This window comes from Xenopus tropicalis, chromosome 3 (assembly GCF_000004195.4).
Source record: "Xenopus tropicalis strain Nigerian chromosome 3, UCB_Xtro_10.0, whole genome shotgun sequence".
NCBI lineage: Eukaryota > Metazoa > Chordata > Amphibia > Anura > Pipidae > Xenopus > Xenopus tropicalis.
In genome coordinates, this window is record NC_030679.2 from 33758324 (window position 1) to 33770805 (window position 12482).

Genomic DNA, 12482 nt, shown 5'->3' on the forward strand with positions numbered 1-12482 from the left:
TGATGCTGTAATTAACATAATGATCTAAGCAGGAGAAATGCACGGTGTATGGAAAAGCATTATGAGAAAATCCCTTTGTCACATGCATAAAAGTGGAATTTGTATTCCCCAAAATAAAATCTACTTTACCTGTCCATTCTCACACTCTTGACTTTCCGTGAGCTCATACGGAGCAGGCACAAAGTACATTCTTGATCGCGGGAAGCCAGGAATGATGTTGCTTAGCTGAAATCCAAACATCACCAACCAGCTCTGCACATCTGTAGAATGAAAACATATTATGGATTATATTAGTTAGTATCCTATAAATCTGAACATATACCAATATAAATGCATATATAGGTTGGGCATTGACATTACTGTCAAACTCTTTTCACTGTGTTGTAGAACAGTTGTTCCGCTTGACTAAAGCAGTTACCATCTGAATCTGAAAGGCGAATACTAGAGGAAGAGTTTGAGCTATAAGATAAAGCCTACTTGTAGGCACTGAGAAATACATTAGGTTGAAGATTATTGGCTAGGGTTACATGGGTGTCTTTTTCTTATAAAGGGACTGCATTTTTCCATTGATTGACTGCAGTAGAAACAAGCTGTACAAATGAGTAATGGCATGGATGATGAGCAAGAAGATGAGTCCATTGGACATTATGATTGCATGTGAACTGCCTCACATGTCTTTATTTGATTGCCGGCAATACATATTTGGAACAATCTTACTGGCAAAAAATGAAATACTGTTATAGACTTCTGAGCAAGTGTTTCATTTGACACTTATTTTATCAACAACATCTTATATGACAAACATATATAGAATGTACTTGTGAAAAAACATAAAATATGATTATGAAGTAATGAAATCAACAATGGCAGTCTTTTTAACCAATACATGTTTCTCCTCCCTATAAATATCTATAAAAATAGCCTTATGCATTTTCTATTTTCTACCATTAAAAAATAGTAGTACCTGCATAAGTACCTGTTCTATTCTCTACCATTAAAGGAGAAAGAAAGCACAAATCACTTGGGGTGCTAAATGTTAGGCACTCTCAAATAATTGTAATCACTTACTTGGTAACCTGAACCAGTGCTCCTGTTAACAGAAAACTGCACTGGTCCAAACTTGGTGCAGTAACTTATAAAAAATGAAACAATATGACAATAGTGTAATACAGTATAATTAAAAAGTATAGGGCCCATAAAAGTGAGTGTTGTGTAACATCCAAAACAGAGTTCCTGTTGCAGTAGTCAACCTCTATGTGTTTCATGTGCATTGCCGTACTTCTTTATGAGGAATGAGGAAATGTGGTGATCCATGTGAAATGCATGCTGGTTAACCACTGTAATGTGGACTGTGTTTTGGATGTTACACAATGTTGACTAGTTCTTAATTTTGTATCTTCTCCTGTTGGGCCTATACTTGTGAACTATTACAATATTGGTATTCTTCTTTATTTCATGGTTGGAGGGATATAGTCTAAGAATAACATGGACAACCAGTAGACCTTTTATGTGTAACAGGTATTTATGGTAGGGGTACCTCAAAATCACAGTTACATCTACTGATATACTTTGGGTTCAGGTCACAACTTCCAGGGCATACAACTCTTCTCCCATTGAGCCCTCACTGACTGTGAAGCAAAAGTTAACCACACTGATCTCTTACATTAGTTAGGAGCCAGTGATTCTTTAAAAACAGATAAACACTATATTGATGGATTTCACAAATAATCTCTCTCAGGTGGGTGCTGACTTAATCACTCAGCAAATCAGTCGATACTCACACAATATCAAGCATAGTGTTCACAGCACCGAGAGGTAGCATTGCCTGCCTTGGTGAACAATCTCCATCACTAGGCAAACCCACAGTGGCACATTATTCCAAGAACCTCTTTATTCGTGAGACTAACTGTTTGGGTCCCTTGACACTTGGCAGCATTGGCACTCCAGGGTACTTATCCTTACTAGCCTCCTCGCTGGAGCTCTTCTAACTACTCTCATCCAGTCTCTCACTCAAAGAGTGACTATTACAAAAAGCTATCCTCGCACTTGCTCCCTCTCCCAATGGTATTTCAAGACCCAGCCTAAAATATTCCCAGGGGAAAAAAGGACCTAAAGGTTGGCCAACCTTTACCCTCCTTCATATTTATGGCTTCAAATTATTTAATGTCCGGTAAGTAGGTTATTTTACCACTTCCTGGAGAAGATGAATGGCACATCTGCTATTCAAAAAAGACACTGAGCAATTATTGCAAACTGCACTGGGGCACTTTATCAGTTACTGCACCAAGTTTGTTTCTTGTGCTTCCCTACAAGAATTACGATTTGTGATGTGAGAAATATTTTGCCAGGCATGGATTTGTGGGAAATTTCCGCATTTCGCCATTGGCAGATTTTTTTGTGAAACAGGCACAAAAATTCAGCGAGTGTCAAAAAAATTACGCGCAATGAAAAAAATTTAATTTATTGATGCACGCCGAATTTTTTGCCAAAGCAAAACGGGACAGATTCACTCATCACTAATTAGGATTATTTTAAGACTTTTGTTTTATATACTGTTGTGCTTCATTCCAAACATATGGAATTGATAAGTAAACATATTAAAAAATGGATCTTTATAATGCTGTACACTGCCATATGAACATTTTAAAGAAGAAGAATGGGAACATAGTCAAACAGAAAAACTTTTTTTAAAATTCATATTTGAGTGGTAACCCGTATACGAACACTTATCCATTGTAAAAGCCTTTTTTAATAAAGTGTAGCTAACAATCCACTGGCTAGATTGGAGCATTATATCTAAAGCATTTCAAAATGCATGTGACCCCAATTGCATGGCTTTCTTTCAAGAAAAAAAAGTCTCCCATCGCTGAAATCTTATTCAACTTTTTTCTAAAGAATTCTATTTCTGGTTTGAACGATGCAATCATAGAAGAAACGTTCTTGTTCTCGTCTTACCTCGCATTTCATAATGCTAGATTAGTGCAACTCAGAGTACAAATTGCCACTAAATGGCATATTATGTTGTACAGAAAACCATCGCTAATCAGGTAGTCTTATTCAGTTACTATGATTGGCCTATTAGCAAATGTCCTTATTTTGTAATAGGTGATTTTTTTAAAGTAAGATCCATTTTTAACGGTACCTTACAACTGTAAGTTCTGCTTTGGCTTTTGAAGTATATAAGGCTATCAGTATGCATATCAGTCTATTTTCCTTAATTAAAGCAATCTTTTAGCCTTAATATAGCCTTAATATATTTCCAATGTCAATTATGCAATAAGATCTGTACTTAGAAGGGAAATTTTAGTTATCTTTACATAGTCATAGTGGTCACATCACACGCAAAGACATGCATATTGCTAACACATTTCGAGACCAACCTTTGTCAGTAAAGCAAAAGTAACAGAATAAACATAGAAGAATGTGGGATTGCTTACCAGTTACATAGTTTTTCAGATCCATTTCAGTACTCAGAGGGTTGTTGTTCTTAAACATATATAAATTAAAAGGAGCAGGATCACGCCCAATTTTTTTCCACATTGTGTAATCAGGAGATATCCAACGCCCAGCCAGAACATCATAATCTCTTTGTGTAAAATGGACAAGTTTTGTTAATGGGTCATAAAGACCTCCATGAAACCCAATGACTAGCTGGAAATTTGGATTTGAATCAAAGTAGATTTCTCCATATGCTGTATATTGTAGTTGTTTAATCATGACTCCATTAATACTGAATGCTGCCAAGGGAGTTCCTGTATTATCTGAAGCAATGTAGTACTCCTCTCCACTACTGCTTTCCATTGCAAAGAGATGTCCTTGCAAGTCATAATATAGAGAAGTTATCTCAGAGTTAGAGTGATTATAAACATGGGTGACTCTTGTTGGATTGTGCAAATCTGCATAAAAGAACTGAAGATGGAGCCCTAAATTTGTTTTGATTGATGCTCTGCGTCCTAATCCGTCATATCGATACTGTATATTCCACCCATTGACCTTATTATATGCTCTTGTAAGAAGACCTTTGGAGTTATACTCATAAATATCAGCGCCTCTTTGGCACAAAAATCCATCATCGTCAATTTTGTACTGTACATCCCCGAGGCGTGTTATCCTGTCTCGAAGATCATAGCGCAGTGGCATCAAGCGGGCACTATTTCCAGGATTTAAAAGATGCAGGTTCCCATTTAAGTCATAACTGTAACGCCACGTAGGTCGGTCATTTACAGATACACTTTGCAGTTGCCCATCTCCATCATATTCATAGGTATACTTTGTTGTGTTGGCATATGGACCAAGTTTAAGCTCCCTCTTTGTAACACGGCCCATGCTGTCATACTGGACAGTCATCCAGTACATAAGAGATCTAAATATTTCATACTGGACTTCTTTGATTCGTCCATGAGTGTCAAAATGTTTAGTAAGTGTCATGACAGCTGTAGTAATAATCTGATTCACGTCGTAATAAATTACCCCAAATTTTCCAAAATGCTCAATTTTTCCCGAAATATCATCGTAGCGATACAGTTCAACTGGAAGTGGCGTTTCACTTATTATAGGCTTAATGCTAGCCACTCGAAAACTGTTGTCATGATACGTATAGTCAAATCGGGCATTTACCATGCCTTCTTCAGAGAACCTATAGATTTGTTTGTCAACCAGAGGTCCAATTTTTCTGTAACGAATTGTACAGGAAAAACCGCCACTTTGGAGGTTGACCATTTTTAAAACTCCTGTAGTTTCATCATAACCAAAAGTGACTGCAGTGCTGTCATAAATGATCTCAGACAACTTTGAAAGCTTGCCATATCTATAGAATACTTGTCGACCAGTACCAAGAAATGATGTTTTCAAAATCCTACCATCTTCGCTGTAATCAAACATTATTGATGCATTGCTTTCTGGAGGGTTGTAAATGTTTCGTATGTAACCTATTGAAGTATGAGTTGACATACTGTGCCGGGCAACGCTGGGCATGGTGACAGCATAAAGACGGTCCGATGGATCATATTCAAAGATATACTGCCTCTGACTTTGAAGAAGAAGCACCATGGACTAAAAAAGAAGAAATAATTACATTTTTATATGAATAAATTATAAAAGACTAACCAACAAAGAATAATATCTACCAAGCCACCCATTGTTTTTCTACTAATTGGTTATAGTCAGAATTAGGGTGGCAGGTTGTGGAACAAATTACAGACACTCTAGGCTCTATGGGAATTTCCTTTTTCCCTTGAAAGCTCATTTTAAATGCTATAGCACATTTTGTCTCCTTGTAATGGAATTAAAAATACCAGCTATTTACTGCGGTCACTTTCTATTGACATCAGTGGAAAATGTCATAGGAAATAGACTTGTGCTCTAGCAATTATAAAAGATTTATACCAGCCTTTATTGCTTCCTTTTGATGTCAACAGAAAGTGGCGGGCATGGGCTTTGGAAGCACATCTCAGTGTTTCAGAATCACATAATTGTATGATAATCTGTATTTAAAAGAAATCCTTTTTCTTGAGGTGTACAAAAAACAACTTGAAATGTTCATGAAACTTTTTTTGTGCATCTCTACATACTAACCTTTTCTAGGTATGTATAACTCCATACTTTTCCATCGGCAAAGGAACGCGAAATAATCCTTCCTTGCTTGTCCATTTCAGTCCTCTCACTCATAGCCCCACGCTGAAGACCAGCAAGTCTTCCATTGAAAAAGTATGACACATTGACAGGAGCAAGTCCACTGCTAGGAAGCCACAGAAGTGGCCTTCCTAGCTGATCGTAGACAATCCTTAAAGTGAATTTCCGGTGGTCATCGTATATTTTTTCCGTGTGAGAGTTGCGATCGAAATCAATGGACAACAAGTTTCTCCCGTGAACCTAGGACATAGAAAATGACTTCAAATCAGCAATCCCCATTGAAGGTGTCTGTTTTAAAAATAGATTTGACGTCTATGTTGGTACTTGATTAAAATGTCAATGTTTCCTTCTGAAATTTACTGCCCATGTAATATATGTGAAGATATATACTGTATGAATCTAAATGATCCCTATTCCTTCTACTAAGCCTGTGGCTTTCTGCATAGCATTTTCCTGCACTATTGCCACTTACACTGTGCCTGCTAAGTAATAAGGAACTTTGTTGTAATTCTGCATTTATTATAAAATAGGGATGTATCAAATCCACTATTTTCAGAAATGACCCAACCCCTAATCCTTTGTAAAAGTTTTGCCCGAATACCGGATCCAGTTTGGACAGTAGCATGGATTCTGACTAATCCGAATCCGGCTGAAAAAGGCAAAATCTTGACTGAATCCTGAACCAAATCCTGAATTTAGTGCATCCCTATTATAAACTGATTTTGTACTCAAAAATAGATTGTAGTCAGTCATGTTGCTAAATGCATATGGACACTTCACTGTGCTTACAGGTGTAAAATAATTTTGTTCTGGCAATTTATGTAAACCAGTGGAAAGGAATTGAAATGAAAGAATAGACTGATGTATGATCAGGTTAGACATGCTCTTTTTGAGCCTCTTGATAATATCACCCTATAGGCCCTTATGTGCCTTCAGCACCAAATTAGCTACACAGTCCACAAAAGTTTCTTTTTTATTCTGATTCAAGGAGCTTGAACATGAAATTTAACCCCCTTTTGCTTCATACAAAGCCTCTACATGGTTATATTTCTGAGAAGCTACTTATCTCCATTCACTTGTATGAAAGCGTGTTACATATAATGGATCTAATCCAATTACAGAACGAAAATAGACAATTCTTCAGAGCGGTAATGAGTTGGGAAGCTGTAATATTCAATACTGTGATAGATTAACGACAAAACCAAAGTATCGGCATGTTTCTAACCCATTTGATGGAAATAGATTTTTATTGTTTCCTAGCAAGAACACTGCAAAGTATAGTTTATACAAGATCATTTTTGGGAGGCAGAGAAACTATATATTATTATATTAAGGAACCAGTTCAAGCGACTCTTACACGAGAAAATTGCAGCTGCATAGAATACTGAGTGGGTATTCATTTTTCTGATGTATTGCTGCTTTTGCAAATCTAAATTACAACTGATAGCATTTAAGAATGGGAATGACATAGATACTAAGGCTTTTGTCACATTGGAAGATTATCAGCTACTACTTGCATCAGCCAAAAGTAGCCTTGAAAGGAAGCAATGGGCCAAATTGCAAAAAACTGTTTTTTTTTTTTGGAATACATACATATATATAATCCTAGGATGATTTTTTTATGAAAGAGGTGCACTGCCCTGGGGTACCTTTACTTTGTTACTGTATTGTGCTGCACTATATATTTTAAATTTTTCCACGGGACTCCACTTACACCTGGGTTAAAGCTCAGTACAGTAGACTCATCAGAAAAACTATACAGTGCCTGCTCCCCCACCCAGAGTGGTGCAAAGATATCTGGGAAGAAGACAAAACATGGCAGTAAAGTTCTTTGTAATGTATTACCCTGGGCTGGTAAATTTTTGAAAAACAACAAAATGTATATATATACTGAAATGTACTGAAATGTAATTAAAATTAAATGATATATAACATAAAAACATTGTTTTCATGATAGTTCCCCTTTAACATTAACAAGACAAATTAATTTCCCATAGTAGATTGACTTTGAGTTCAGCCTTTACAGGGAACCCCGTAGCAGACTGCCAGGGGAAATTTCTATCCTTAGTCTTTGCATTTAGGTCCCTAACCTATAGGATTACTCACCTCAAACAGTAATCCCAGTCAACAGATGGAGCTATAGGACAGTTAATAAAATGCCTATCTTGTGCTTTTGAACACCTGTAAGATTCTAACCTTAGCTTTATCTAGTCTTAATTCGTAGGGTCTTCATGCCCAGTAGGGCCCTTCTATCCCACATTGTATGTCAAATCCTTTCTCACTAAGAGGTTCCATAAGAAGGAAGACTCAAGCCCCCTCCTTATATAAGCTAGGAGTTCACTGGTGGGGTCAGTCAAATACTCCCACTTCTCTACACAACACTAGCCTGTACATTCTATCTCTACTATGGTAAAGTAGCATAATGAACATATATACAGTATTATGCTGGGATTTTAAGGATCATTTACATATTGTGTATATTGTTTTATTGCTCACTTGTGCCCTGTCCTTTCTTCAATTGTCTGAGGTCTCTGCACTCCAATATTGAGCACATAGACCCCGTGTACTGCATGAATACAGCACTATCTACATACTTTTAACTTTAGTGGTAGTAAGTTATGATAGAGAAGGGACTAGGAGTAATTGGAGAGCTAGCAAAATTGTGTTAAAGTTTAAAGGGGTATAGATTCACAGAAGAGGATAATTGTTCACCTTTACAAAGGCTCCATCTAGCACATGCATTGCAATTGTTTGTCTTCACTACTAAAAATGGGAAAAAAAGTCCAGAGAAAACTAGGTTGATAAGGTGCTTAAAAAGGTAGTTCACACTTTCCTATCTTCCCCTCATACTGTTCCTATTGCCATGATTATAAGGTTCAGTAGTGCTCTTACCCATCTCATTAGGATAACAGAGATCCTGAAATGGGTAGGGACCCTTGGCAGCAGAACTGTTTGTTTTGGTACCATTAGATTTATAACAAAAGCAAAGTGCAGGAAGGTTTGTGCGTGCTGACTTACTACAGGTATGGGACCTGGTATCCAGAATGCTCGGGACCTGGGGTTTTCCGGATAAGGAATCTTTCCATAATTTGGATCTCCATACCATAAGTCTGCTAAAAAATAATTTAAATATTGAATAAACCCAATAGGATTGTTTTGCCTCCAATAAGGTTTAATTATATCTTAGTTGGGATCAAGTAGAAGGTACTGTTTTATTATTACAGAGAAATAGAAAATCATTTTTAAAAATTAGAAGTATTTGCTTATAATGGAGTCTATGGGAGATGGCCTTTCCGTAATTCGGAACTTTCTGGAAAACGGGTTTCCGGATAGGGGATCCTATACCTGTATTATATATATACATATATATATATATAAAATATTGATTTTAATGCTTTTATGTATGAGTATTTATACTTATATTAAAAGTGCATATATTATCAGAAGCACTATTTCCTTTATACGATTTTTATGTTTACTTGCTGGAAATATGTGACAAAAAAAAAAGTTGGTTGCACATTGTGATTTGTAACAACCAAGGCACAAACAGGGGTGTGTATGACTAAGTTTTATGTTACATCCTATTGGGTACAGTGCTTTTAAATTATGTCTTTGCAGCTATTACATTTCCTTGTTTTCATGCAGTACAGTTTGAAAGCCAATTCTGTAGGTTTAAATAGTTGTCTTTCAATAGATATAAATACAGCTTCCTTTAACCATTTTCTAAATGCATGCGTACACATTATTAAGGGAATGAAAGCTTATGATAGGTTGTGCTTACTTAATTGAACCATTTCATTGTGATCTGTAAAGTAAGTACTGCTACAGAGCATAATTACTATGTCATATTAATTACATGGAGAATGAAAACAAAAAGACTCCTACTTTCATTCAGGGCATTAATAGCCATATTATGGCTAAAAAAAATCACAGAATGTTGTGTGGTTATTTCCATGTGTTGTACATTAATAATTTCTAGTTGTGTGATAGAATGGAGGAAATGTATGTCTCACATATTTGACTTGATTTATTTTTTTGCCTGGATTTAGCTTTGTGTGCATTTATTTATATAACACACTTGTATTGATAGGCCCAGAGTTGAGGCTGTAGTCTGATGCCTTCAGAAAAGACACAGAGCTCCTCATGTGCCAACGTTCATCAGTGCTATTTTGGGACACCTAGGTTTTTGCTCTTACACAGTGATAGGACTTCAGGCAATCATATGTGTGGAACAGCAGAACACCACAAAACCAGAAGGGTGGGCAACCATACAATAACAACGCAGAGAGCAGAAGGTGTAGTTGACTAAAATTAAAATCTAAGGACAATCATGGGTCAAAAACTCTAGCTAGATCAGCATATTGTCTAAATAACAACTAAGAACTGAAGAATTCTTAAAGTGCATCAAATATGATGCCTTGGAAGACATGTGGTACATTACAGAGTCCAAACAGCAAAAATATGTATCCAGAAGTCCAGAAGTGGGAGAAGCTCTTGATCCTATTAAAATGGTAAAACAGCTCTGATTAAGATAAAGGAGCTACTGATACTTGAAAGTATGTTTGCTGAAAAACCATGATAGTCTACACAAAACTTAACCTCCCTTCATTTTATGAAACATATTGGGCAAAAGGGTAAATGATGTTGAATAGCACCTAATGAAGGCAGAGACAAAAACAGTGGGAACCACCAGGCAACTGGAACTCCAAGTAACTAGATGACCTCTAGACTAGAAAGGAAATGAATTCCTAATAGAGACTTGCCGCCCTGAAGAATCAGAGGAGAGGTGGCGGGGAAAATAATGTCTGGAGTTACTTGTCTCCCATCCACCCCATTGATAAGGAACAGGAAATTTAAAGAACAATGTTCCATCAGATAAAGCGTTACCATAACCATGAGTTACTTAAGTTGTTATGATCATCTTGCTACATTTATTTAGCATTTATACAAGCTACAGCCTCATAAAAATAACTGTAAAAAATAAATAAATAAATAAACAATAATATAAACAAGACAAAATCTGCAATAACTTAGGGTCAACTATATATAGGTCACTACTGTTTACAATGGCATTAAAAACAAATCTATATGGACATTGCTATATACCTTTACACACATGAATAATATATATATAAGTTTTTGTGCAACTTTATAGCAGATATTATACTATTAAAACCACATTTTCCAAGTTTATGTTGAAGGATTTTATTTTTTTTTTCCTCCTATTTCCTGCGCAAATATTTATTGTGGAAAATCGGATTCAGTGGATGGCTTAAAAGCCCACAGAGGTTGTCATAGAAACCCGTGATGTCAAGCTTGGGAAATACATCAAGGGCCAATTCATCTTTGGGATTCATAAAAGCAGAAAAGGGGGCAATGGAAAAAAAAAAGGTGTCACTGCAATTTAAATCTACAGCCGCGCGGTGCACTTTGAAGTGGGCTGTTGCTTTATGTTCCCACACTCCACAGCCGTAATTATCCAAGCACTCTGCGCAAGCCTTCCATAGTATAAGTACCGTTAATTCACACCACTGAGACAGTTTAGAGCAAACTCTATTCCATCTTGTGTAGGTATATAAAATGGATTTCAAAAAAATGAAATGCAAATGCATTCTACACTTTCTAATTCATTTCAAATTACATTTTCAGTCAACTCATCCTTCCATAATCTCATAGTGATTTTCATTTAAAAAGAGCTAAACAGAGATGTGATTACTTCTACAGAAACTAACACCAGACAATTAAATTTTGAGGTGTTGATAGATAAAGCGATGTTTTCATTTGCATAAACGCAGCACTAGGAAATCTAACCCGTAGCAAGGTTTCACTTGGAAGACTTGAGCGTTTAACTTTGGTTAATTACCACAAGTACCTCTATTAACTTTTTAATAATCAGTGTCAAGGTTTGGCTTCAGGCTGCCTTTTTGTTTTCAAGAGAAAAAAGTAAAAAAGTCAAGTTAAAATGCTGAGTTTACTTGTCAGGGAAATAGATTAATTATTACAAATAATCAACCGCTAAGACAAAAATCAATTATTCTCTGCCAGAATCCCATTGCTTAAGATTGGATTGTGGCTTGGTATCTATTTTTCTATCTTTCATAAACCATCACATGTAAGTAAAACAAAAATATGTTCATTAATTCTCAATGTTCTAAACCTTCTTGCATCTCCCATCTGTGAACTAGTCCCAGTTTGGTATAAGAGCTGAAAGGAAATACATCTCAATCCATTGGTAGGGTTGCCACCTATTAAAATTCTTCTTACTGGCTGGCTGAGAGCATTGACAAAAGGGGGAAGGCCATGATGTAAATAGGGGTGTGGCATTGGGGTAGTGGCGGTGTCAAAATGGGTGGAGCTATGACAAAACCAACAGCTGGAGAGTGGATGGAGGGAAGGGAAAAGGTAAGATTGGGCTGGGTCGAGGGCTTAGGTGGGCGGGCCAGGGACTAAGGATATTTCCAGCAACCATATTGCATGCAGTAACCAACAATGTTGCACTTAAAGTCAAACAAATGAAATAAAATGAAATAAAATAAGTTCCTTTAAATTCCCTTTTTAACAATATGAAGTGAGAAACAGCAAAACATGTATCGCAGATATTCATCTTATTGGACTTAAAATTACTGATAAGTCGCTGAGATTGGCAATGATTTTGTCAAAAATATGAAACTGGCAGATATAGAGGTAGAATAGTTATGTTTTATGATCAGTACAGGGATGTTCTGGAGCTGCATGATATGCACAGTGGTGTAACTATCCCTGCCCCTGGCCCCTGCAGAATGGATATATTACATTACATTGTTCACTATTTATGCATATAAATACACATACAAATAAGGTGATGAACCCCT

At 36.4% G+C, this 12482-nt stretch overlaps 1 protein-coding gene across 2 annotated transcripts in view; it reads right to left on the reverse strand.

Annotated features, from left to right (window-relative positions):
- tenm2 (teneurin transmembrane protein 2) overlaps positions 1 to 12482 on the reverse strand; it is a 712086-nt gene that overhangs the window by 5244 nt on the left and 694360 nt on the right. For both annotated transcript variants that reach the window (XM_031898791.1, XM_012959675.3), the window contains 3 exons: positions 5575 to 5871; positions 3438 to 5052; positions 130 to 260 (listed from right to left, as the gene is read on the reverse strand). In XM_031898791.1, coding sequence (XP_031754651.1) covers positions 130 to 260; positions 3438 to 5052; positions 5575 to 5871 — 2043 coding nt within the window. The remainder of the gene's footprint in view (positions 1 to 129; positions 261 to 3437; positions 5053 to 5574; positions 5872 to 12482) is intronic.